Source organism: Triticum aestivum, chromosome 6B, assembly GCF_018294505.1.
Source record: "Triticum aestivum cultivar Chinese Spring chromosome 6B, IWGSC CS RefSeq v2.1, whole genome shotgun sequence".
Lineage (NCBI taxonomy): Eukaryota > Viridiplantae > Streptophyta > Magnoliopsida > Poales > Poaceae > Triticum > Triticum aestivum.
The window spans coordinates 485,886,773-485,911,199 of record NC_057810.1 but is presented as its reverse complement, the minus strand read 5'-3'; the positions used below and the strand labels follow the sequence as shown (position 1 = coordinate 485,911,199).

Here is a 24,427-nt window from a genome sequence, read left to right as displayed (position 1 = left end):
GAAAGGGTGATGCAATCACATCAATCGACGTGATGGATAATAACCTTAAAAGATTAAAAGGATATAGAAAAAGCTGTGGGCTGCACAAGGCGACCAGAGCACTCGACGACCTTTGGTACGACCGCTTGCTCGTATCACTGATCGTACCGCTCGCCGCTACCACCTCCCGATCAACTACTTCACCCCCGTGTAATAGGATCAAAGATCAGACGCCTATAGCCACCAAAAACTCATCCAGAAGGAAGAACCTGACATGTGTCACAATGTCCATGTGTGAGTTGTACTCTTTGGAATAGCGGTTCATAACATTAGCTAGATGGAAATCTCTCCTATATTTCTAAATACAATGATCACCTAAGCTATCTTACATGATTATGATCCATATGATATCATTTTTGTGGTGTGTTTGTTGCGATGTCATTAAGTATCACTTTTACATGTTTTATTCATGGATTCATAAGAGTTCTTTGCTCCATAATTTATAAACATATATGCTCTCAGATCTACAAGCCTTGCATTGGGCATGTTTATACGAATGATCTCCACCAAGAGGGAGTTGTATATGTTAGATGTGTTCAATCTTGCAAGTGATCTACTATAGTGATGGAATGTTGAAAGGCTTTGTATTATACTGCTACCACTAAGGATAAAAATATAGTTGAGCATTTGTCCTGCTGATGAATGATAGGTAAATAATACATTATCTACAACATGCCATTATGCTTAATGCAATGCTCTGTTTTACTTAATACCTTTAATTTCATGATGGATAGCGGTCTTCGGGTGGAGTATTAGCTATAGATTTAGTTGGATTATGGTCTATAGATGCACAAACGTGATGCATATATACAATTATACCATGTAATCATAGTTATAACTGTAATTTAATCGACACACAATTGTAACTTCTCCATCATGCCATGTTATGTTTTATGGAGACATGTCACTAGTGAAATTATGGATCCTAGCCCATTCATTCTTATTGTTATCCACCTCGATCTCGCTACTTATTTCTCGTTTACAATCTAAACCGGTTACTTTTTCTGTTGCAATATCACTCCAACCACAAGTTACATTAATCCTTATAACTAGTAAGGCAAATGAGACTGATAATCTCACTGGTTTCATTGGGACCAAAACAAGTAATGTAGTTGTGTGCAGGCGCTGATCATTGACTCTCGTTCAAGCGCTCGTACTCCATTTGAGGAAAATTCTTGCTTACTTATAAACTTTGCACTTGGGGTCCAACAACTCCCTATATAGAGGAAGCACACACCTTCTTTGAGTAACATTGTAGCCTACTTTTACGTACTAGAGGGGGCTTGTGTGTGAGTACAGTAATAAAATTGGATGGGAATACCCTACGGACGTGCACGTATCAAGTCTATCTACGAGTATTTAAGGACCTCTCGGACTCTCACCCAGGCGTGCCTGAGTAGGCACTTGAAAGGGATAAGAATGTGCGCGCTAAGTCCTAGACACGATACAAGAGATATCGTTTTCTGTAACCGTGGGATCCCATAATTATATCTCATCTCCTCGAAGATCGCTACCTAACTACCAACACTAGTCAACGTATATGTAGGGTTGACTGCCCTCCGTCAAAGATGTCAAATATCATGTTGTTCCATGAGGCATACACATGTAAATTAGCTTCCTCTAGATTGGATCTACACCATTGCAATCCTCCTTTTGTTCAATATACATTAGAAGCAATAACTAGTGCTATACCCATCCGCTGGCTAGAACCTGGGTGAAACCATTGTGTCGCCATCATTGCCGATGGGATCCCTTCAGGGACCACCCTTCTCTATACTATCTTCCATGAACCCTAGTAGATCATGAAATCAACAGTGCATTGATCATCTTATATTCGAGCATTTCTACAAAGTCTTAATTTAGAGGGGTTTTAGTCATGTTAAGATGACATCAAATGATATGCATTACTACCTACGTCCTGGTTTATTAGTCCTCATCATATTTCGTGTCAAATTATGCTCATAGATTGAACTAACAAAATGTTCTTGCATGTCACCAAAAATTATATCATTAAAAACTATGTTCAAATATGAATCCAACGATATAATTTTTGTTGACATGCATTAACATTTTGTTAGTTAAATGTTTGGTCAAAATTTAACACAAACTACAAAGAGAACCTATAAACCAGGACGGAGGTAGTATATTACACTATGGCCACAAACTCTAATAACAATATTTTACAACTCATGGCACTACAACCATTTTCCAATGCGATGCCTTTTGTAGGCTCTTGGTTCAAAGCGTAGTAGTATATTATAGAAAAAAATCATATAATACTTCCTCAATAAAAGGGGTTATTTCGTCTTATTTGGCCTATGCACTTGCGCCATATAGAGGCGATGGCTTTGGTCTATGAGAAATGATGTGGGCTTTGATGTGTTAAGCCTCGTCTCGAGTTGGCTTGTTTTCACTTTGGGCTGACATTGACAGAATACACTATTTGGCCCTTAAGGCACTTGTTTCTTCGTTATTGGTAAAAAAACCACGTCCCTTCCTTCGATGGATCATAACTGGTTCGGTTTACTTGAGTGGAGCTCCCTCCCGGTTTTGGGATGTTTCCGACCCGTTTCTTTTTTCTTTTCTACCAATTTTCTTGATTTTTCTTTTTTTTCCTTTTTCATTTTAAATTTAATGAACTTTTTAACAAACCATGAACAATTTTCGAATATGCAAAAAATTGCGAACTTTTAGAAAATCATGATTTTTGTTTTGAATTCATAAACTTTTTCACATTCATGATTTCTTTAAATTTTTGAACTAGTTCCAATTCTCCAACTTTTCAAAAATTACTTAACCTTTTCATATTCTTGGAATTTTTTTATCATGTGACATTTTTAATTTGAAAAATTAGTAGCCAGTTTTTTTTATTGAACGGCAAAGCAGCACCATAGAAAAAAAATGAGCATACCGGGCAGTCGAACAAGCAACCGCTTTGCCTTTTTATTGGGCTGCCCCATGCGTGCTGGGGTGCTAAGAGCATCTTCAGCCGCGCCCCTAGAACGGCCTCCTCAGGCGATTCTTTCGCGCCGGCGTCGAAAAAACGGCCTAGTCGTGTCCCAAGAGCCCGATTTTTCCGGCCTGGGCCGAAATCAGCGCCGGCGGATCCAGGCCGAACCCGGCGCGCTGGGGGGCGCCCGGGGTACCAGGATGAGTGGTTTTGGTGCGAAGCAGCCGCGGACCCGCCGAGTCTGTGAGACGGGCGCTTCGTCGCCCCTCATCGCCTCGGTTCCCGCGGGAATCAATGCCAAGGCTGTCGCGTTGCCGCCGCCGGTCAGCCTTGCCATTGATTCCTCATGGGCAGCGCGTCACGGGGCGGCGCGGCGACGCCTTCCCTCCCGCCACGCGTACACACGGGCACGACTATATAAGCCGGTGGCTTCCCCCGCCTCTGGCCACACCAGCCCTAGCCGCCGAGCTCTCCTTCTGCCGTGCGCCGCCGCCGAGTCCTCCCTCTCCCTTTCCCGTGCGCCGCCTCCGAGCCCTCCCTCACTCCGATAGCCCCCGATGGCCGAACGTTTCCCCGGCGACGAGACGACAGCGGCGACGACGCACCGCCGCCGCCGCCACCAGTCTGCCATGGCGACGCCGGACATGGGTCCAGCAGAGACGACCGCGTCAAGGAGGAGAAGGCCGACCACAACGGCGGCGGCGAGGATGGCGGCGACGACAGCGACTACTGCGCGTTCAGCGATTTCTTTTTATAGTTTACTTGCTATGTAACGCGTCGCAAACATGAAATATTTGCCAAAATTTGCCGAACTTTAGCCGTGTTTAACCGAACTTTGCTGAAAGTTTTTTTTTGAAAAAATTAGACGCGCGTGGGGGCGGCCCTGGGGCCGGCGACTGAGGACCAACTCGCCCCCAGGCCGTTTTTTTGCGCCGGCTCGCCCCCAGGCGGCGATTTTAGGCGCTCCCTGGAAGGCCAACGGCTGGAGATGCTCTAATGAAGCTATAAGCTTTGGACTCTCTTCCCATAAAAAAAACTTTGGGCTCTCGTCATTGACCTTTTTCTCTTTAGCATAATACAAACGTAGATGGTCATGCAAACACACATACACCCATCATATGAACGCACTCACCTCTTTGTTGACCTCGTGATTTTTGTATGTCCTTGTTTTTCTTTTTCTTTTTTGTCTGTGGACACTCGCTGGACATAGACCCGAGCCCCTGCCTAGGTTTTATAGCTATTCGTCGTGAGTAGAATAAAGCGAGTCATACACTCGCATGTATGGGCTCTTCTCGTTCTTCTCGTTCTAAAACTGTTTTTTTTAATAACTTCCTCACTTTATTTAGACTAGATCAGGTAGTTCATCTGATACAATACTAAGAATGCAATCTGGGGGAGCTAAATCCCACGAAACCGAAACACCATTACACAAAACCAAAACGAGCTAACTCATGGGCCGCTTTATTTGCACCCCTCCGAACCCATGTGGCCTTGAAGTCTCCCAAATTCCTCGTCATTGTCTTGATCCCTTCTACCACGATGCCAACCGACGACAAGTTCCTTTCTTTCTCATTGAGCATCCTAGCAACCATAAGACAGTCAGTCTCCACATGCAGTTTTGGAACATCTTGCTGTAGCGCCATTTACACCGCTCTTCTACAAGCCATCAGTTCGGTGGTCTCTGCCTGCGAAATCCCAGGAAGGAAGACAGATGCCGCACCCCTGAAAGCGCCCATCTCATCTCTGAAAACAACCCCCGCACCTCCGTCTTGACCCGATCGAGAAGTAGCCCCGTCGACGTTTGCTTTAAGCCAGCCCGTCGCCGGATGTTCCCATATCGCATGTTGGACTGTTCTTGTTGGGGTTTCCTGTCGACCACGCACCTTCTTCCATTCGTCCAGCAGAGCTGCAACCCGCGTCGCCACCGAGTCTCGTTCTAAAACTGTTGTTTGGTTAAGATGCGTCCATGATGAGCTTAACCTGCCGTGTCAGCAGGATTATAATGAACCTGTTTAAGTAATGGAAGTGCTTTATTCGTAAAAAAAACTCGATAAGATTGAAGTGCAAGAATATCCATATGGGTCTCGTGTTCTTTCATGACAGTACGTGATTGTCTCGAAAACCATCCTTTTTCTAAGGGAAATGCTAATTTTCCATTGAAACAAATCAACAAGTACAGGTAGAAAAACAATCTGTCACTTGATTCAGAAATTTTCTACTCCGTAAAAATTTATTCAGAGCGCAATCATATCAAGAGAGGACCACGATATCGGCTGACATGACATTTAATCATCTCCGAGAAGGGAATCGTTAGCGGTAGCATACGGGTGAGGAGCTGCCTTCTTCTGTTCCTGCCTGCCGATGAAGCCACAGGCAGCTGATGTTGGGGAAACTTTTCACTGCTCTCTTTTGGATTTTTGTCTGAGCTTAGCAATAAATTACTTCTTGCTGGCATGGCCCCTTAGCTCCGCGGTGCATTTACTGAATAGAAACAAGTCAAACACAGTCGTCCACTGCATATTTGGGACCCTTGTTTCCAACTAAGCCCAGACGGTTTACGCACGATATCTTACTATTACTGTTTAACATCACCGGATCTCACACTAATGCAATTGAAAAACAGAGGGTAAAAGGAAATGCTTAATTTTAGCGTTTTTTCACCGATGTACTGTAAACTACTGCAGGATTGTTAGCTATCGTGTGTCAAGGCTATCGGTAAGTTTGAAATGGACCAGACAATTGCCCATGCGTTGTACTGGGGTAAATATTATAGTAAAGAGAATGTTATTTTTAACCATTATTTAATACGGAGTAAGTGTTTATTGGCTTAACAAAGAAAACAAAATTTTATATGAAAAGTAATGGAAAATACTAGGAATAGGAAAATTTTGTATGGTAAAACTACTCATTCATTTGATTCAAAGGAATGGACAGCGGGGAATATGGAGGAATTTTACCTTTGGATTGAGTTTCATAAGAAAGAACAAGGAATTTTACAGTCTACTCAAACCTCCTTTTTACATTCCTATGCACAAAGAACGAGACAAAGGCCATAAGTAGCATAATATCAACTTCATCTTATCTTTTGGCATATGGTTTAAACGTAATCTGAGCATGTATTTTCAAATTCTTGTGTTCTTATTATTCGTGGGGATCAAACATCCCATTCTGTAGATTTCTATGTTTTCACAATGCTTTGTTTTGCACATACGATCTTATCATATTCCTGCGGATTTTCTATTCCCGCACTTTAGAAATCATGTGAATCAAAGAGGCCCTAAGAGCTGGGGCATTTAAGGTACTTTTGAGAGAAAACCAGTGAGAAAAAACAAATGTGATAGAAAACAATCAAAAGGAGAAAAAGGAAAGTTGAACGAAGAATGAGTGGACGACAAAATCTTACCCTTTATAGATAGGAAGAGAAGAGATAGAAAGGAACCTGAAAAAAAAAGATAGAAAGGAGAGAAGGGAAGGGATAAATAGGAGAGATATGCCACGACCTTTGATGCAGGGAGGCCGAGAGTGTGTAATAACAATGTGCAACAAAGGAACGCCTCCGTTTGGCTATGCAGAAATCAATGTAGATGGAGGCATCTCGGGTAGTGGAACCGGTGTTGTTGTAGTGGTTTGCAGGGATCATGTTGGCAACTTCCTCGGCTCGTCGCCTTTAGTACTTTCGGACGTAAGTGACCCTGCTACACTGAAAGCTATCGCTTGTTGCGAAGCGCAGGCATTAGCGGATGATCTATCCTTCCAGAAGTTGGTTGTCGCATATGATTACAAGCTCATAGTTGATAATATCAAAGAAAGAACAAGAGGAGTTCACATCACTATTATTCGAGAGATTGCTGGAACAAGAATCAACTTTGAGAGTTGTAGCTTTGGCTTTGAAGGTCGAGCATCAAACGATGAAGCTCATAACCTTGCCAATTTTTCACTCTCGCTTGAACCGGGTCGCCATTATGTGGATCAATAAAGATTTGGCAAACCCCTAAAACAACAACATCAGTCTTAGAAATCGAAATTGATCAAATTTTGGGGAGGAGCCTAATAAATGTATCGGAGGGAGCATGTAGCACGCTCGTCATCAACCGTACACTGTTCATCGAGCAGTGTATGCATTCTACGGATGTACATTGCACGCTAGACCGATGCAATGATCAAATATGCCAAAAAGAACATGTCGATAAGGTGCAACACTGGTGACGGGAATCATTTGGTTATGGTCCAATCACTCCGTCACGCATCGCATGTCATGCCCTGTTTTCTCAAAGTTACGTCCACCGGCCATCAATGGCACGTAAGAGCAGCTCTAACGCTATACCAAAATCGCCACTAAATGTTTGCACCGCCGTGTCTCGACGTTTATTTTTCTATCTAACATCATGCCGCAAACGTCCGTGACACGTCCGGGCATCTATAATTCCGTAGGTTTGGTGTCGGTTTGCGGGCATCTGGACTCGTGCCATGTACATATGTGCTCGCTCCACACTATCCAAAGTCATTGCAACACTGCTCCGATTCACACAGCTCGTCTCGCCATGAGCGACAAAGACTTTGATGAAAAGTACTCCAGCACCCTAAGCACCTGACCTGCCATAAACCCTAGCCTCCCGCGACTCCGCTGGCGGCCGCAGCCGCTGCCATCGCGTAGCCCCCTCCGCCGCCCTCGCCCATGGCTCCCGTAGCCCCTGCCGCTTCCCCCGCCGCCGCCCCTCCCCCTCCCCCTCCCAGCCCGACCGAGAATGAAGGCCCTGACCCGGATCCCGACCCACGCCCCTCTCCGGCGATCGTTCTTTTCGCCCCTGCTGCTCCGGCAACGGCGCCGGCCGCTCTGGCCCCTGCGGCTCCGACCCCGGCGCCCGCCGCTCTGGCCCCGGGCGCCTAGGACCTGGCTGCTCCGGCCCCTGTGGCTCTGACCCCGCCGCCCGCCACTCTGGCCTCGGCCGCCCCGGCTTGGGTGGAGGTTGGGAGACGGCGCCGCCCGAGCCTGGAGAAGGTGGCTGCTCCCCCTCCCAAGAAGGATGCTGGACTGCCTCGCACTTTCAAGCAGATGACTTTCGGCCTCTGCTTTCGGTGCTTGGCGTTGGACCACTTCGTCGCGGGCTGCCGCGGCCCTGTCCGGTGCTTGGGATGTGGCCACTCCGGCCATCGCGAGCGGGAGTGCTTGGCACAACATCTTGCCGGTTCAGAACCTCGTCGTCCCCCCTCGCGCCTACCGGGCCTCGTCAGCGGCCTCCCCCCTGCAGCGGATCGCCTCCAGCCCCACTTCATCGACCTGGTCGCACTTGGGCTTCGGTGGTTTCTCATCAAGACAGCCCTGCGACTGATGGTGTCGTGCCGGTGGCTGACCCCGGCGTGCCTCCTACTGTTTTGGAGCCCTTGCGGCCTCTCCTTGCAGCTCAGGCGGAGGCGCTCGGCGCTGAGCTACATGCCTTGTTCACTGCTCATCTTGAGGAGCTGTTCAAGCCTCTTCAAGACTTGGTTGCTGCTGTGGAGAGTTGGACTGCTCAAGTCTCAAGCCTATGGGAACCTATGGAAGCTATCGGGGGCAGCCAAGACCTTGCCAATGTTGAATCTGCTCCTCCTGCTGTGGCCGTTGGTGAGGATTGCAGTGCACTTGTTGTGGCTGGCTGCTCAGCTGAGTTGAGTGAGAAGGCTCAGTCCGTTGATGATCCGCCTGCCTTGGAAAAGGTCATGCTCGAGGATGATCCTCCTGACTTGGCTTCTGTCCTACCCGGGATGGTGAGTCAAGGCGTGGAGTAGAGGGCCAAGGTGTCTTCTTGTTTTGACATGGTTATGTCTGAGGTGGAGCCTGTTGAGCAGTCGACACTGGAGGAGCCGAAGGTTTCCAGTGCTCCTTGCACCGGGAAGCCTCAAAGGAGCTGATCCAGATGGATGCAGATGAGCCTCTTGGGAGAGCCTCCTCTCCGTGGGGGAGTTCCTCGAAGAGCTTGCTCTCACCGTGTCGAGCTCGCCGCAAGTTTTGCAGGTGGGATAGGCTGCCCCTTCTCTCTTAGAGCGACGAAGCTACCGTTTGGACAAGAAAAACAAAGATTGCGACATTCCTGTAGCCAAGAGCGCGGAGTATAGGCGGGCAGAGGCCTTTGGAGAGGTTCCAACACTCAAGAGCAAAGGAAAAGCATCTGAGGAAGACCCGAATGAGAATATGCAACACTATCTGCAGATGTACAAGAAGGAACACACGCCCAAGGCGACCGAGGTGGTGCACGCATTAGTTCAGGCCAATGCTTGACCACTTCTGTTGCGAGGGTGCACTTCGGTGTGCTGCCATTGTAGAGAGTTTGTGGGTGTCTGCGGAGTTCGTCTTTGTTGGATACAAGGCATGGCCTCCATTCCTAGGTCTGGGGGCTCTTGTTTCCGGCACAGATGCTATGCCATGAGTTGTTGGGTGTGGTCTTTGCCGGTTTCCCATATTAACCGCGCGTTGTATGGTTTTCGGGTCCGGTTTCCCTATTAACTGGACCATTTTTCCTCTTCTATAATGCAAAGGCAGAGCACCTGCCGTTCACGCTCAAAAAAGTCATCGCAACGCGTCCCACTCTCAAACGACTGTCGCACACTCATGCTGGTCTGCCGCTCCAGAGCGAGCGCGATTAGACGATGCCCGTCAGACGGACGTGACCAAACGAGAGGTCGGCACTACTTCAATGTTCACGTGGTGAGTGCGAAGTCTACTTCGACCGCTGCGTCGCGTTTAAAGCGGCGTCGGTCTGCCTGCCCCGGCTATTTAAGCAGGCAAGCAGCGCCGGCCAACCCGTAGCTGGCTCTCTCCTCTCCTTCTTGCACACCATCGCCAACTCTCTCCTCTCATCACCTCGACCGAGCGATGGGCAAGTCCGACGAAAGCGGGTGGTTCTTGGCACCAGCAGGTGGATCCGAAGGAAGCTCGGATGGTGGCGCCGCTGCCCACGGTCTTCGGGGTTGTCGTCCTCCATCGCTTTGTCGGTGAAGGAGGAGGTTGTGATATCCTCCTCTGGTGACTAGCAGATGTCGCCGTCCCTCCTCGCTGAGGAAGCGCCAACTGGCGAGGAGTTCCACGCCATAATGGAGCTTGCGATCGGGAAGTCGCACCGCGAGCGTTGCCCGGCGCCGACCTCGCCACCTCATCCCCACGTCAAGCAGGACCCCCCCCTCCCCCGGTGCAACCGTGATGTCCAATTCAGACGCCACGTGAAGAAGCGGGTCAAGGAGGAGCCCCAGTCGCCACCACGCAACCAGTTCGGGCAGTTGGCCAAGCCGGCGTCTATGCCTTGTCGTTTTTCATGCGGCAAGGAGGTGGCGCCGTCATTGCTGCCCCGTCGCTACTTTGAGCGGCAGTTGCGCATGGTGAAGCGAGAGGAGGAGGTGCCCGACAACGCCATCGCGAACGCGGGCGACCGCATCCTCCACTACCTCGGACGTGACGGTGGCGGCTCGTCCTTCTCGCTCACCTACACATGAACGACATTTGTTAGACCACCCTTGCCCCCCCCCCCCAAGGACATAAGCTTGGCTATACAACAACCGAGGTGTTTTTCAAATGATCTTCAATGCATTTTCACTCATTTTGACGTAATTTACGAAAATGCATGAAATACAAAATGCAAATTAGCTAAATTCGCAATTAAAAAGTTGTTTGTATTTATCTCCTATTTCCTTGCTTTTCCAAAACACAAGAGTTCGCTCTTGTAAAAATCGAATAATTATGAAAGACAAAGGACCGCTTCATGTTTTAGGTTTTTTCCATGTCATGTTCACTATGAGAGTCATCCCACAAACTTATTTCAACATACAATCATGCGCCTCATCATACAACTATGAACAAGATAAGACTCACCTTAACATGCAACCATATATGAGAAAAGACCCACTACAACGTTCAATCATGCATAGAAAAATGTTTTCCATTCAGTTATTCTACTTTTATATGTTCAATATAAATAGATGGACAAATGTTTTCTACCACCAGTGATAGTTAACACCACTTGAGTTTCATATGTTATATGTAGTATCTAACAAATCAAAGAGTATGTACGCGTAGTATGTAGTATATAAGAATGTTTAAGTGATGTATATACTACTTTTTAGATAGTATGTATCATATTTTGACTATACTCATTTTTTACGTATAAATATGTACGTATTTCACAAATATAACCATGGGTCATCTTGCAAGGTAAGTAGGTTGTAGAAACATCCGAGGCTTCCTTTAGAAAGCCTAACAACATCTACAGCCGGGCTTCCCAAACCGGCATCAAACGGCTGGGCGGCCCGCTCGGTTGACCTGTCACGATTTGTCGACCCAGACGGGCCCTCCAACGGGCCTTAAACGCCTGGGCTGATTGGCACCCTCATATCCAGCCTAAATATGGGACGGATATGTGTGCGCCTGGGCACGCCCGACGGGGTCCCACGCGGAAACGCCCGGAAACCTAGAAGTCCGAGGGACGCCGCGTCCGTCGCCGCGGTGTGAACGTCGCGCAGAGCCGCTCCGGCTCGCAGCCCAAGACCAAATCCAGCTATTTAAGCCGGCCGGCGTCCCGCAACCCTAACCCATCCACCTCCCTCCTCTCGCGCCGCCAGTCCGAGGCCATCTACCTCCTCCCTCTCCCGCTCCGGCGCCATACCCACGGTCCGACGCTCCGCCCACGCTCCGGCACTCCGTCATGGTCCAGAGCAAGATCACCTACTATGCCATGCTGACACCGGAGCGCCGCTACGAGATCCAACAAAAGATCCGGACATGACAAGCCGCACACACCGCCTGCATCGCTACCGGGCTGCCTCCGGACTCGCTGGAGCCGGAGGAGGAGGAGGAGCAGACAGGGGAAGAGGAGAAGGAGGAGATGGCTCCGGTGGAGGTGGAGGAGGCGGAGCAGCATGAGTCGGAGCTGCTGGGCTTCAACATGGAGCAGACGAAGGCGGAGTTCGCCGTCGCCCAGTCCGACAAGATGGCGGAGCAGCATGCCATCCTGGAGTCCATCCACAATGGGCCTATGTGGAGGCCAATCAGGCGTTCCTTCGGCAGGAGCAAGCGGAGTCCGACGCGCTCTTCGCCGAACTCGACGCGAAGATAGAGGCGGAGGAGGCCGGAGCGGAACAGCCGAAAGAGGCGGAGCTGCAGCTGCCGGAGCTGGGCATGGAGATCGTTGACATCTCCGACGACGAGTGGATGCAATTCTTGAAATTTGAGGCATGTCCGATCACTGCCCACGGACACATCCGTGCGCATTTGAGGGGCCGAATTTGCCAAGTCCGACTGTAGATGCTCTAAGGTTTATCGAAGACGAGGTGCATTTGGATCGAACATCAAACGATGTATTAGAGCGTCTCCGGAGAGACTCCCATCACAAGCCGTAATACACCATGATGTCCAGCCTTAGCCCCAGTTAAACCTCCAAACTGAAGCCCTAGCTAACTGCTATACCAAAAATCTCTCGCGCATCTTGCTTGGCACACGTACTAGCTAACTACTTCCCCACGCGCGCCATACGCCCACCGGACGCCACAAAAGGCAAACATATACAACATACGTACATGCGCACAGGCGTACGTTAGAGGTACTTATACCACCACGTATGTACGTACGCGATCCCCGCGCTAACGGTCTTGCTAGAACGCCGTGTCCAGGGACGCCTCGGCGAGCACGTCGAGCGGCGGGAACAGCGAGAAGCCGCCGTGCCGGCCGTGGAACAGGCCCAGCTCCTCGCCGGCGAAGTCGAGGAACATCTGGTACTCGGCCGCCGCCGCGTCCATCTCGTTGGACGCCGCCGAGGAGTCGTCCCCCGGCACCACAGCCTCCTCCTCCTTGACGGACACTGGCGCGGCCGCCTTGCGGAAAGAGCTCCCGATGTCGGAGTTCCACAGGCGGAGGAAGACGTCGGCGGGCTTCGCGTGCTCGGCCACCGCGGCGCCGGCGGCCGCCGTCGATGAAGAGGACGCGGAGCCGGAGGTGGTGGCCGTCGCCGCGGCGCCGGACGAGGAGAGGAGTGAGAGGCGCGCCTCTGCCTCCAGGCGCGCGGTCTCCCACTGCGCCATGTGGCGCGCGGCGGGGCAGCCGGCGGTCGGGCCGGGCGGGGGCTCGTCGAGGCCCATCCGGCGGAGCTGCTTCTTGAGGTGCGTGTTCCAGTAGTTCTTGATCTCGTTGTCCGTCCGGCCGGGCAGCTGCGCCGCGATCATGGACCACCTGCGCAGCACAAAGAGAGCAGCAGGACAGGCCCGCCGTCACTTGCAATCAAGAAAGATACTCCATTACTCACACCATCACCCTGGAGTTAATTGCACAGAAGTACCGGCATCACATGCAGATTGATAGCACGATTGCTAATTTTTGCGTGTCAGTACTAACATTCGTCCAAATTTTTGCAAATCAGGCTAAAACGCGTATCTATACGTATTGACAGTGTATCTGACAGTTGGGGCCCGTCTGGTGCCGACGTGGCATATTTTTTGCAAAAAACCCCCTTGCTTTATACGTAATCACATAAATACCCGTTATTTTTGCAGGAAAAATGTTAACCGTGAGAGAATTTTTTTTGCTCGGACTTGTTCGAAAGTTTTCAACGAACTGGACAAATAAATAAAGTAAACGAAAAATCGCGCACGCCAGGTTTCGAACCTGCGACCTGCGGCACGCGGGCGTAGCGCGCTAGCCACCCGGCCAAAGGCCTGCTCGTGTTTCTATCCAGGCAGAGGACATTATTTATACAATAGCCGAACGCTGGCCGGTAGTTGGGCCAACTAAGGCCTGTAATTGTTTTTTCGTTTCGCCTTTTACTGACGCGCGTGCTGGGCTCGTTCGCCCGGATTTCTTTTCTATTTATTTATCGTATTATGCTTTTTTTTCTGGTTTTGGCTTATTTTTAGGTTTTTCTTTCTTTCTTCTTTTATTCACTGGGTTCGTTCTTCTTCTGTTTTTAACATACTTACTAAATATTTTTTTAGATAGGCTTCAATATATGATGTTTTCAAATACATGATGAACATGTTTTCGAATTTGCATGAACATTATCTTAATGTACGCTGAGCACCTTTTCTGTGTATAGTGATCATTTTTTAATGCTTGATGAACTTTACTTTGCAAACAGTGAGCATTTTTTAATATATTGAACTTTCAGGTTGAACATTTTTTTAATGTATACGATGAATATTTTTGTAATTTAGGTTGAGCATTTTTTAATATATACGGTGATCTTTTTTGTAATATAGGTTGAACATTTTCTTAATACATGATGAATTTTTTTGACAATGTGTATTTGAGAAAATGTTCAGCATGTTTTAAAAACTTATTGCGTAAAATCATTCTAGCACTTCGAGAAACACATCAATTTTTTAATAAAAGGTTCACTGTTTTAGTGCACTAATATGTAATCGTAAAAAAAATATTAATATTATGATTAAAAAATAAGTGATTCAGGGCACGCAGCAGTGCTGGTCTCGGCCGCCGGCCCAGCGTGGCTACTATAATATAAAGGAGGACCCGCCTGTAACTTAACATAAGCGTCGCTGTGGCCTGGTGGCTAGCGCGATCCGCTCGCGTGCCGCGGTTCACTTTATTTATTTGTCCAGTTCGTTGGAAACTTTCAAACAAGTCCGAACAAAAAAATTCTCTCACGGTTAACATTTTTCCCGCAAAAATAACGGGTATTTATGTGATTACGTATAAAGCAAGGGGTTTTTTTGCAAAAAATATGCCACGTCGGCACCTGACAGACGGGCCCCAACTGTCAGATACACTGTCAATACGTATAAATACGCGTTTTAACCTGATTTGCAAAAATTTGGACGAATGTTGGTACTGACATGCAAAAATTAGCAATCGTGGTACCAATCTGCATGTGATGCCCGAATTGTGGTACTTCTGTGCAATTAACTCTCACCCTGATACTACCGAGTATACGACTCCAACATGTGTACTTCGTTGTAAATAAAGTCTAATAGGACTACACGAGTTATGCGTCCGAAATGCTACATCAGGTCGCATCATTGAGCGCGCGTACGGGGCCATGCAAGCACTGTGTGTGTGCACAGACAGAACACAGTGACACGCTGGGGCCGAGCTCATGGCGATAGCGCGCGAGCTACAGTAGGTTGGTTGCATTAGTGCCGAAATGTGCTTAGCTCAAGAGGTAAATTAAGGTTGGGCTCTTACTTGTTGCCGACGATGCCGTGGAGCTGGACGATGGACTTCTGCTCCTCGGCGGTGAAGGGCCCGCGCTTGATGTCCGGCCGCAGGTAGTTCGTCCACCGTAGCCGGCAGCTCTTGCCGCACCGGTTCAGCTCTGCAGGCAACGCCACCCAGTTCAGTTCACACATCAAAACTCTCTCTCTTGGAGAATTGAAAACAGTGCAAATTTTTGTGTTCCCCACGAAAGCTTGCTCAATCAAACTAGAAACTACTACTCGTCCGCTTCTTTTACAAAACAAATATAGCGATTTGTAGGGCAACACAACCGTGCATGCAAAAAAAACTGTAATCCAAAATCGAAATACACCATTGCTAGGTCCATGACTGGCACAAGAGTAGAACTTAGAAGAAACACCGAGCTAACGAGCAGTAGTAACAAGTCATGGTTGGACTGATGGATCTGAGGGAGAGACAGACCTGCGAGCTTGGGGAGCAGGCGCCAGCTGCCATGGCCGTTGGCCTGGATGAAGTCGACGAGCTGTTTGTCCTCCTCCGGCGTCCACGGCCCCTTCTTGAGACCCTTCCTGTCGCAGCACGGCGCCCTCCCCATGGGTAATGATCTCCCTCGCGCTCCCGAGCAGAAGGATGACTACAAGGAAAACTCAACTGGTACTAGTAGTTGCTGGAGGTTCGAGGCGCCAGCGCGCGCACGAGGCTGGACCAACGTAGCTGTCGAGGCCTGGGGGATAGAGCGGACCGGGCGATGAATGCGATGTGAAACGAGAGGGGGGGTGTCTCGGAGTGGAAGGGAAAGATTTGGGGAGCGCGGGGGACGAGGATGGTTTTGTTTGGGGCCGAGGAGGATCCCGGGGGGCGCACTTTAATGCCGGAGATCTCCACCTGCGCTGCCGCAACAAGAAACGGGCGCACGAAGCGCGCGACAGGGGTGACATCCAGCCCAGCTCCGTTCAATCGTTTGCGTGTCGGGGCAAGCATTCCATACGGGGCTCAGCTCACAAAGGACGTGTTTGGTTGTCCACGTGAATCGCAACCAAATCCGCGAAGGAAAAAATTGGATTGTTTAGTTACCGAATTCACTATTTGACCTGCATCGTATGATATTTAAAGCATCTCACAGTTAGACCGCTAGGAACTGGCTCGGCCGAAGCAGAGGAGGGTAACACGGCACGGAGCTCATACGACCATGGAGATGGCGTGAGCTCGCGCGCATATCCGAAAAATCGGCAGGAGGATTTCGGGTTACCTCCGCCGATTCGGTCGCTCTATATAGCACCCTTCGCCTCAGCGCCGAAACTCCCGCCATCATTCTCCCCCCTTTCGAGCTTTCCCTCCAACGTGAATCGACACCGACACGCAGCTAAGCGGTGCTTCTTCTCTGGCCGGCGGTCTACGACGGCGGCGACTCATGTCCTCCTCTTCTTCGACATGTTCTGTGTCTCACTCGAGCTGCAACGATGGCCTCTGCGAGTTCAATAACCCCCTTCCATGGACTCATTCTAGTTAGATCTGGTAGCATATGGTAGGGTTTGATGTGAGAGCATGTGGTAGAGTTTGATTTGTGACCAGCTTGCAGCATTGTACAGTACCGATCTGGGAGAATGTGATGTTGCGGTAGCTATTTTTGATGGATTTGTAGCATGCTAGGGTTGTACCGTAGTGTTGAACACATGATTGGTAGCTAGTTGCGACACATTGGTAGAACGCTTCTTGGCGTATGTGCTCATATCGTGTTGTGTTGAGCTAGGTGGTCTGGTAGTGTGTGCTATGCTTACTATCCATGTGGGTGCTATGATTGTAGGACATGACATGCAAATGCAAGAGGTTACTCGGGCCATTGTCCTGTCTGAGGTCTAGTTCCCGTCATCCTATATCAAAGGCTCCCAGCCTCCCATCAAGGATCAGATGCCCCCTGATTCAGATGTGTTCCTGGGTGAAGGCATGGATCCTCCTTTTGTGCCTACAACTGTTGTGCTCATTGTCCAAATGTTGTTGCTATTGCCGCTGCACAAACGGCAGCCGCAAAGGCAAAAAAGGATGGTAGGGGGAACAACATAAAGTGACAGCAATTCTGTCGGGGGTTTGGGTGCGACATATGCCAATGGATGGCTTATCATGGTGAGAGCGAGTAGAACGTCGCCGGTTCCTGGAAGCGGGATGAGACGTAGACACGAACGCCGGTGTACTTTACCCAGGTTCGGGGCTCTCCTAGGAGATAACACACCTAGTCCTGCTCTGCGGGTTCTCCGCATTATCACTAAGGCACAAGTGATAAAAAGATGCTCCTTGAGCTGTATGCTAGAGGTAGGAGAAGTCAAGGCTAGCTCTCTCTTGCTCTAGGGGAGTGTCTAGATCTAATGGAGTGGGAACCCTTTGCATGGGTGCCCTGGGGGGTTTATATAGGCCTACCCTCCCAGGGGTACAATGGTAATCTGGCCGGGTGCTGGGCCCGACTGTCAGTGTCTCCGGCCTCCGGCTTCTCCGCCGACTACTGGGGCCCGCCGCCTGGTGGGCCCCGCCGACTGGTCCGGTATGGAGCCGACAGGCCGCTCCCGCCGCTGGCGGGTCTAGTCGGTGGCTGCTCATTGTAGCCGTGCTGCTAATGACGTGGGCTTGGTCAGCTCAGTGTGGCTACAGTCCCGCCGCCTGGCGGGAGATCACTGTAGCCACACCTGGTCTCATCAGGTTAATGGCGCACTTGCTTCGAGGGAAGGGACGGCCGCCTGTTGGAGGCCGGCCTTCCCCAGGTCCGACTGGTTCGGCATCCGCCGTCTTCCGAGGTGTCGCTGCCCAATAGGGCCCGTAGCCTGCGGGCCGTACCGACAGGTCGTCATGGGAAACAGGGCTCCGCCTGTCCGGAGTGACGTCAGGGGGAAGTGGCAACAGTGCCACGTCGTACGAAGATCTCCGCCTGTACGGGGCACTGTGGCCACGCCAAGCCCAAGATTCGGGGGTGAGGGGCTTCACTGTAGCCACGCCCTATCTTGTCCTCTTGATGGGGGCACAAACTCTGAGGGCGCCAGGTGGTCGCCTACTCGACGCCGTCCTCTCTAGAGGCCGGCTGACTGGAGCCGGCCGCTCGTGGTGCCGTCTGCAGGTGGTTGGCCGTCCTCTGGTGGCCGGCCGTTGAGCTAGCCGGCTCCCGAAGGGCGGAGCATCAGCTTGGGACACTGCTGGGCGAAGCTGGCCCAAAGTCTTGACAAGTTCAGGGACTCGGGCGAGGCTACCCGTGGCCCATTACTCCGACAGTAGTCCCCGAAGCCGGTGAGGCGTTGTGGTCGAGGGGCCGCGAAGTCTCAGCGACTTCCCCCCTCACTGAGCTCCGGGAGAATGTTCGATCCGCCTTGCGATGGGCCGACTGCTGGAATCGGTTTTGACAAGGCGGGATTGTCGGCCGATTTTGAACTCCAAGGCAGGAAAACAGGTGGCGTGCCTGCTAAGCTTCCCAGGGCCGCCGCCCGCCACAGGCACGCCACGTGGCGTACACTGATACATCTCCAACGTATCTACTTTTGCAAACACTTTTTCCCTTGTTTTGGATTCTAACTTGCATGATTTGAATGAAACTAACCCGGACTGACGCTGTTTTCAGCAGAACTGCCATGATGTTGTTTTATGTGTAGAAAGCAAAAGTTCTCGGAATGTCCTGAAAATCCACGGAGGCACTTTTTGGAAAATATAAAAAATACTGGCGAAGAATCAAGACCAGGGGCCCACACCCTGTCTACGAGGGTGGAGGGCGCGCCCGCTGTCTCGTGGGCCCCCTGAGGCTCCGCCGACCTCAACTCCAACTCCATATATTCCGTCTCGTAGAGAAAAAAAATCAGAGAGAAAGTTTCATCGCGTTTTATGATACGGAGCCGCCGCCAAGCCCTAATCTCTCTTGGGAGGGCTGATCTGGAGTCCGTTCGGGGCTCCAGAGAGGGGGATTCGTCGCTGTCGTCATCATCAACCATCCTCTATACCAATTTCATGATGCTCACCGCCGTGCATGAGTAATTCCATCGTAAGCTTGCTGGACGGTGATGGGTTGGATGAGATTTACCATGTAATCAAGTTAGTTTTGTTAGGGTTTGATCCCTAGTATCCACTATGTTCTGAGATTGATGTTGCTATGACTTTGCTATGCTTAATGCTTTTCACTAGGGCCCGAGTGCCATGATTTCAGATCTGAACCTATTATATTTTCATGAATATATGTGTGTTCTTGATCCTATCTTGCAAGTCTATAGTCACCTATTATGTGTTATGATCCGACAACACCGAAGTGACAATAATCGGGATACTTCTCGGTGATGACCGTAGTTTGAGAAGTTCATGTATTCACTATGTGCTAATGCTTTGTTCCAGTTCTCTATTAAAATGAGGCATTAATATCCCTTAGTTTCCGCTAGGACCCCGCTGCCACGGGAGGGTAGGACAAAAGATGTCATGCAAGTTCTTTTCCATAAGCATGTATGACTATTTACGGAATACATGCCTACATTACATCGATGAACTGGAGCTAGTTCTGCGTCACCCTATGTTATAGCTATTACATGAGGAATCGCATCCGGCATAATTATCCATTACTGATCCATTGCCTACGAGCTTTTCACATATTGTTCTTCTCTTATTTACTTTTCCGTTGCTATTGTTACAATCACTACAAAACCCAAAAACATTACTTTTGCTACCGTTACCTTTATTATCATATTACATTGCTACTAAATACTTTGCTACAGGTACTAAGTTATCCAGGTGTGGTTGAATTGACAACTCAACTGCTAATACTCAGGAATATTCTTTGGCTCCCCTTATGTCGAATCAATAAATTTGGGTTGAATACTTTACCCTCGAAAGCTGTTGCAATCCCCTACACTTGTGGGTTATCAAGACTAATTTCTGGCGCCGTTGCCGGGGAGCATAGCTCTATTCTCTGAGTCACTTGGGATTTACATCTGTTGGTCACTATGAAGAACTTGAAAGACGCGAAAACTACGATCTATCCCTCAACTACGAGGGGAGGTAAGGAACTGCCATCTAGCTTTGCACTAGATTCTCCTTCTGTTTTGAGTAAGCTTGCGACACCTAAACCTGCTACTGCTATGAACTCTGATATGTCACATGTTATTGATGATGCCACTTCTGCTATGCATGATACTTATGATGAAACTACTTCTGTGCATGATACTACTTTGCCATTAGGTGAATTTCTTGATTAACAACTTGCTAGAGTTAGAGGGAATGAAATTATTGAAGATGCTATTATTGATGATAGTGATGATGAAAATTCTCCCAATGATTATGAATTGCCTGTTGTTCCTGAGGGTTATGTTATGAATGAAGAAGCTACTAGAGCTATCTTTGCTTGCAATGATAGATATGATCTTAAGAAATTATTAGCTAAATGGAAGCAGCAATCTCTTAATGCTAGAATGAAACCTGACCCTGCTTTTGCTACTTCACCTATTTGTTTTACTGATAAGGATTATGAGTTCTTTGTTGATCCTGAGATTATTACTTTAGTTGAATCTGATTCTTTTTATGGCCTTGAATCTGAAACTATTGTGGCACATCTTACCAAGTTGAATGATATAGCTACCTTGTTTACTCATGATGATAAATCTCGCTATTATTATGTCTTTAAGATAGTTCCGTTCTCATTAAAGGGTGATGCTAAGACTTGGTATAATTCTCTTGCTCCCGGTTGTGTGCGTAGTCCCCAGGATATGATTTATTACTTCTCTGCTAAATATTTCCCTGCTCATAAGAAACAAGCTGCCTTGCGGGAAATATATAATTTTGTGCAAATCAAAGAAGAGAGTCTCCCACAATCTTGGGGGAGGCTTCTCCGATTACTTAATGCTTTGCCTGATCATCCTCTCAAGAAAAATGAAATACTTGATATCTTTTATAATGGACTAACCGATGCTTCCAAGGACTACTTGGATAGTTGTGCTGGTTGTGTTTTCAGGGAAAGAACAGTCGATGAAGCTGAATTACTATTGAATAATATGTTGACTAATGAAAATAATTGGACTCTTGCTGAGCCAATTCCTGAGGCAATTCCTGAACCAATTGAGCCAACTCCTGAGCCTATTCCTAAACCCACTCCGAAGAAGAGATGCGTTTTATTTCTCAGTCCTGAAGATATGCAAGAGGCAAAGAAATCAATGAAAGAAAAAGGTATTAAAGCTGAAGATGTTAAGAATTTACCACCTATTGAAGAAATACATGGTCTTAATATATCGCCTGTTGAAGAACCACATTGTCATGATAACCCGACACAGGTAGTAAAGGTAAATTCTCTCTATAGATATGATAAAGTTGAAATCCCCTCTACTAAATTTCATAGCCCATGCTTAGATGAATTTGATGACTTTATGGCTAGACAAGAAAGTTTAAATGCTTATGTTGGTAGAGAGTTAAAGAATAATGCTTTCGAGATAGGACGCGTGAGTGATAATATGGCTAGACTTAAAGGTGAACTCAAACTCGTTAGCAAATATGCTTCTATGGTCGCTACTCAAGCTGAGCAAGTACTTAAGGCTCAAAATGATTTGCTTGATGAATTAAATAATAAAAATAATTTTGCTGTTAGAGTGGCTACTAGAACTGGTAGAATGACTCAGGAACCTTTGTATCCTGAAGGCCACCCTAAGAGAATCGAGCAAGATTCTCAGAGAAATAATTTAGAGGCACCTAGTTCTTCTAAAAAGAAGAAAAAGAAAAACGATAGGACTTTGCATGCTTCTAGTGAACCTACTGTAGACACACCTGAGAATCCCAATGATATTTCTATTTCTGATGCTGAAACACAATCAGGTGATGAACATGAACCTAGTGATAAAGTTAATGATAATGTTCATGTTGATGCTCAACCTAGCAAAAACAATGATGTAGAGATTGAAACTGCTGTTGATCTTGATAACCCACAATCAAAGAATCAACGTTATGATAAGAGAGATTTTGTTTCTAGGAAGCATGGTAAAGAAAGAGAACCATGGGTTCAGAAACCCATGCCCTTTCCTCCTAAACCATCCAAGACAAAGGATGCTGAGGATTTTGAGCGCTTTGCTGAAATGATTAGACCTATCCTCTTACGTATGCGTTTAACTGATATGCTCAAAGTAAATCCTTATGCTAAGTATATGAAGGATATCATCACAAATAAAAGAAAGATACCGAAAGCTGAAATTTCCACCATGCTTGCTAATTACACTTTTAAGGGTGGAATACCAAAGAAACTTGGAGATCCGGGTGTACCAACTATACGATGCTCCATTAAAAGAAATTATGTTAGAACTGCTTTACGTGATCTTGGAGCTGGTGTTAGTGTTATGTCTCTCTCTTTATATCGTATACTTGAATTGAATAAGTTGACACCTACTGAAATTTCTTTGCAAATGGCTGATAAATCAACTGCTATACCTGTCGGTATTTGTGAGGATGTGCCTGTTGTAGTTGCAAATGTCACTATCTTAACGGACTTTGTTATTCTTGATATTCCTGAGGACGATAGTATGTCGATTATCCTTGGTAGACCTTTTTGAATATAGTAGGGGCTGTTATTGATTGCAACAAAGGCAATGTCACTTTTCATGTTAATGGTGATGAGCATACGGTACACTTTCCGAGGAAACAATCTCAAGTTCATAACATTAATTCTATTGGAAAAGTTCCAACTATCATTATTGGAGGTTTTGAATTTCCTCTCCCTACTGTCAAGAAAAAGTATGATATTCTTATTGTTGGGGATTTTCATATCCCGTAGAGGTAAGTTAGTGTTATTCGAAATTTCTCCGGTTCCGTGTTATTCTGAATGAGTTTGTTAACAAGACTTGATCAACCTTGTTAGTGGATTCATTTTGATGATCACGAGATGGATGAAACTAGAAGGCACAACCTTCTGTACCCTCTTTTTACTTTCTGTTATTTAGTGTAAATAAAGCAAACATAGTATTATCCGCCTGTTTTCTGAATTATCCGTGCATTAAAAAATAGCCCAAAAATATAAGTGCTCCAAATGCCCTGCAAATTTAGTATGATTTTTATGGAATATTTGAGGATTTTAGGCACTGAAATCACTGCAGGAGGGGCAAGCACCAGACCACGAGAGTGGAGGGCATGCCCCCCTGTCTCGTGGGCCCCTGGTGGCCCCCCTCCACTTATGCCAGCACCCACACACTTCATCTTCTACCCAAAAAATCCCCATCCAGCTCAAGCACGAGTTCTAGCTCATTTTGCTGTGATTTTCGATATCCTTGCTCAAAGCTCCATTCACAAAACTGCTTTGGGAGATTGTTGCTTCGTATGTGACTCCTCCATTGGTGCAATTAGTTTTTGTTCTAGTGCTTTATTCATTGCAAATTTTTGCTGCATAGGTGACCATGTTCTTGAGCTTGCATGTTAAATTTATGAGGTCCCAAGCAATTCTAATGCATGATATAGGCTCTAGGCACTTGTAGGAGTAGTTGCTATCAATCTTGTTTAGTTTTATTCACTTTTTATGTTGAAGTTACTAAAATTTCAGAAATTTCCAGAAAATGTTAAGGAAACTTTTGAGGGGCTCTTCTAGCCAGGGCTCTCAGGAAAAACAAGCTAAAGAGAAGGAAAAAGCCAAGTATAATCTTCCTCGCTTAGCGGAAGTACGGTCGTGTGAATGGCCATGTGATGATTTCTTGAAAGAAGCTGGAATTCATGAAGATTTTTAATTCTTTGACCGAGAATGCAGGCCTCACCGGTTTCCTCCACGACTGGATCGATCAGTATCTCTTACTCACCAATACTTTCGTGCAAATTTTTTATTATTATCCTAAGAAGTCACCACCTTCAGTATCATTTCACTTATATGATGAATTCAGAGAAATGTCTTTACGTAATTTTTGCGCGGTATGTAGGATACCCTATGAGGGAGAATCAGAGGAACCCCATCGTAAAGAGGTGGATGGCTTTGTTAACACTATAGCTGTAGAGGAGCCAAGGAAAGGTTCCGAGGCGAAAATCTCTAGCATACATTTTCCTGTTTTACGCTACTTTGCCATATTTGCTAGTAGATGCTTGATTGGTCATGGAAATAGTGGAAACTTTAGTGTTCCTGATATTATCATTCTTCAACATGCCTTGCTCGGAGATAATAGTTTTAGTATGGGTGCCGTCGTCGCTAAACGGCTAAGCCTGAATCGTACAAAAGGCCCCATATTTGGAGGTATCTATGCTTCACGTCTTGCTAGACATTTTCAGATACCTATTAGGCACCATGAGAAAGAGGAGACAAAATTGCCTCCTCACATTTTAGATTACAAGAG

General features: G+C 47.5%; 1 protein-coding gene across 1 annotated transcript; it reads right to left on the bottom strand.

The window, feature by feature from the left end:
* Nucleotides 1-12,243: 12,243 nt before the first annotated feature.
* LOC123137604 (transcription factor MYB17) lies at nucleotides 12,244-15,983 on the bottom strand. Its single transcript, XM_044557422.1, has 3 exons — nucleotides 15,597-15,983; nucleotides 15,144-15,273; nucleotides 12,244-13,178 (listed from the first exon to the last, which is right to left on the bottom strand). The coding sequence occupies exons 1-3, from the start codon at nucleotides 15,727-15,729 to the stop codon at nucleotides 12,605-12,607; spliced, it is 837 nt and encodes a 278-aa protein (XP_044413357.1). The 5' UTR covers nucleotides 15,730-15,983; the 3' UTR covers nucleotides 12,244-12,604.
* Nucleotides 15,984-24,427: the final 8,444 nt, after the last annotated feature.

Excerpts from the sequence above, each read along its gene's own strand:
- LOC123137604 (XM_044557422.1), bottom strand. The coding sequence starts at position 15,729 with ATGGGGAGGGCGCCGTGCTGCGACAGGAAGGGTCTCAAGAAGGGGCCG. Across the intron at positions 15,274-15,596 it reads CCTGCTCCCCAAGCTCGCAG|AGCTGAACCGGTGCGGCAAG; the intron begins GTCTGTCTCTCC and ends CGTTGCCTGCAG. Across the intron at positions 13,179-15,143 it reads CACGGCATCGTCGGCAACAA|GTGGTCCATGATCGCGGCGC; the intron begins GTAAGAGCCCAA and ends TGTGCTGCGCAG.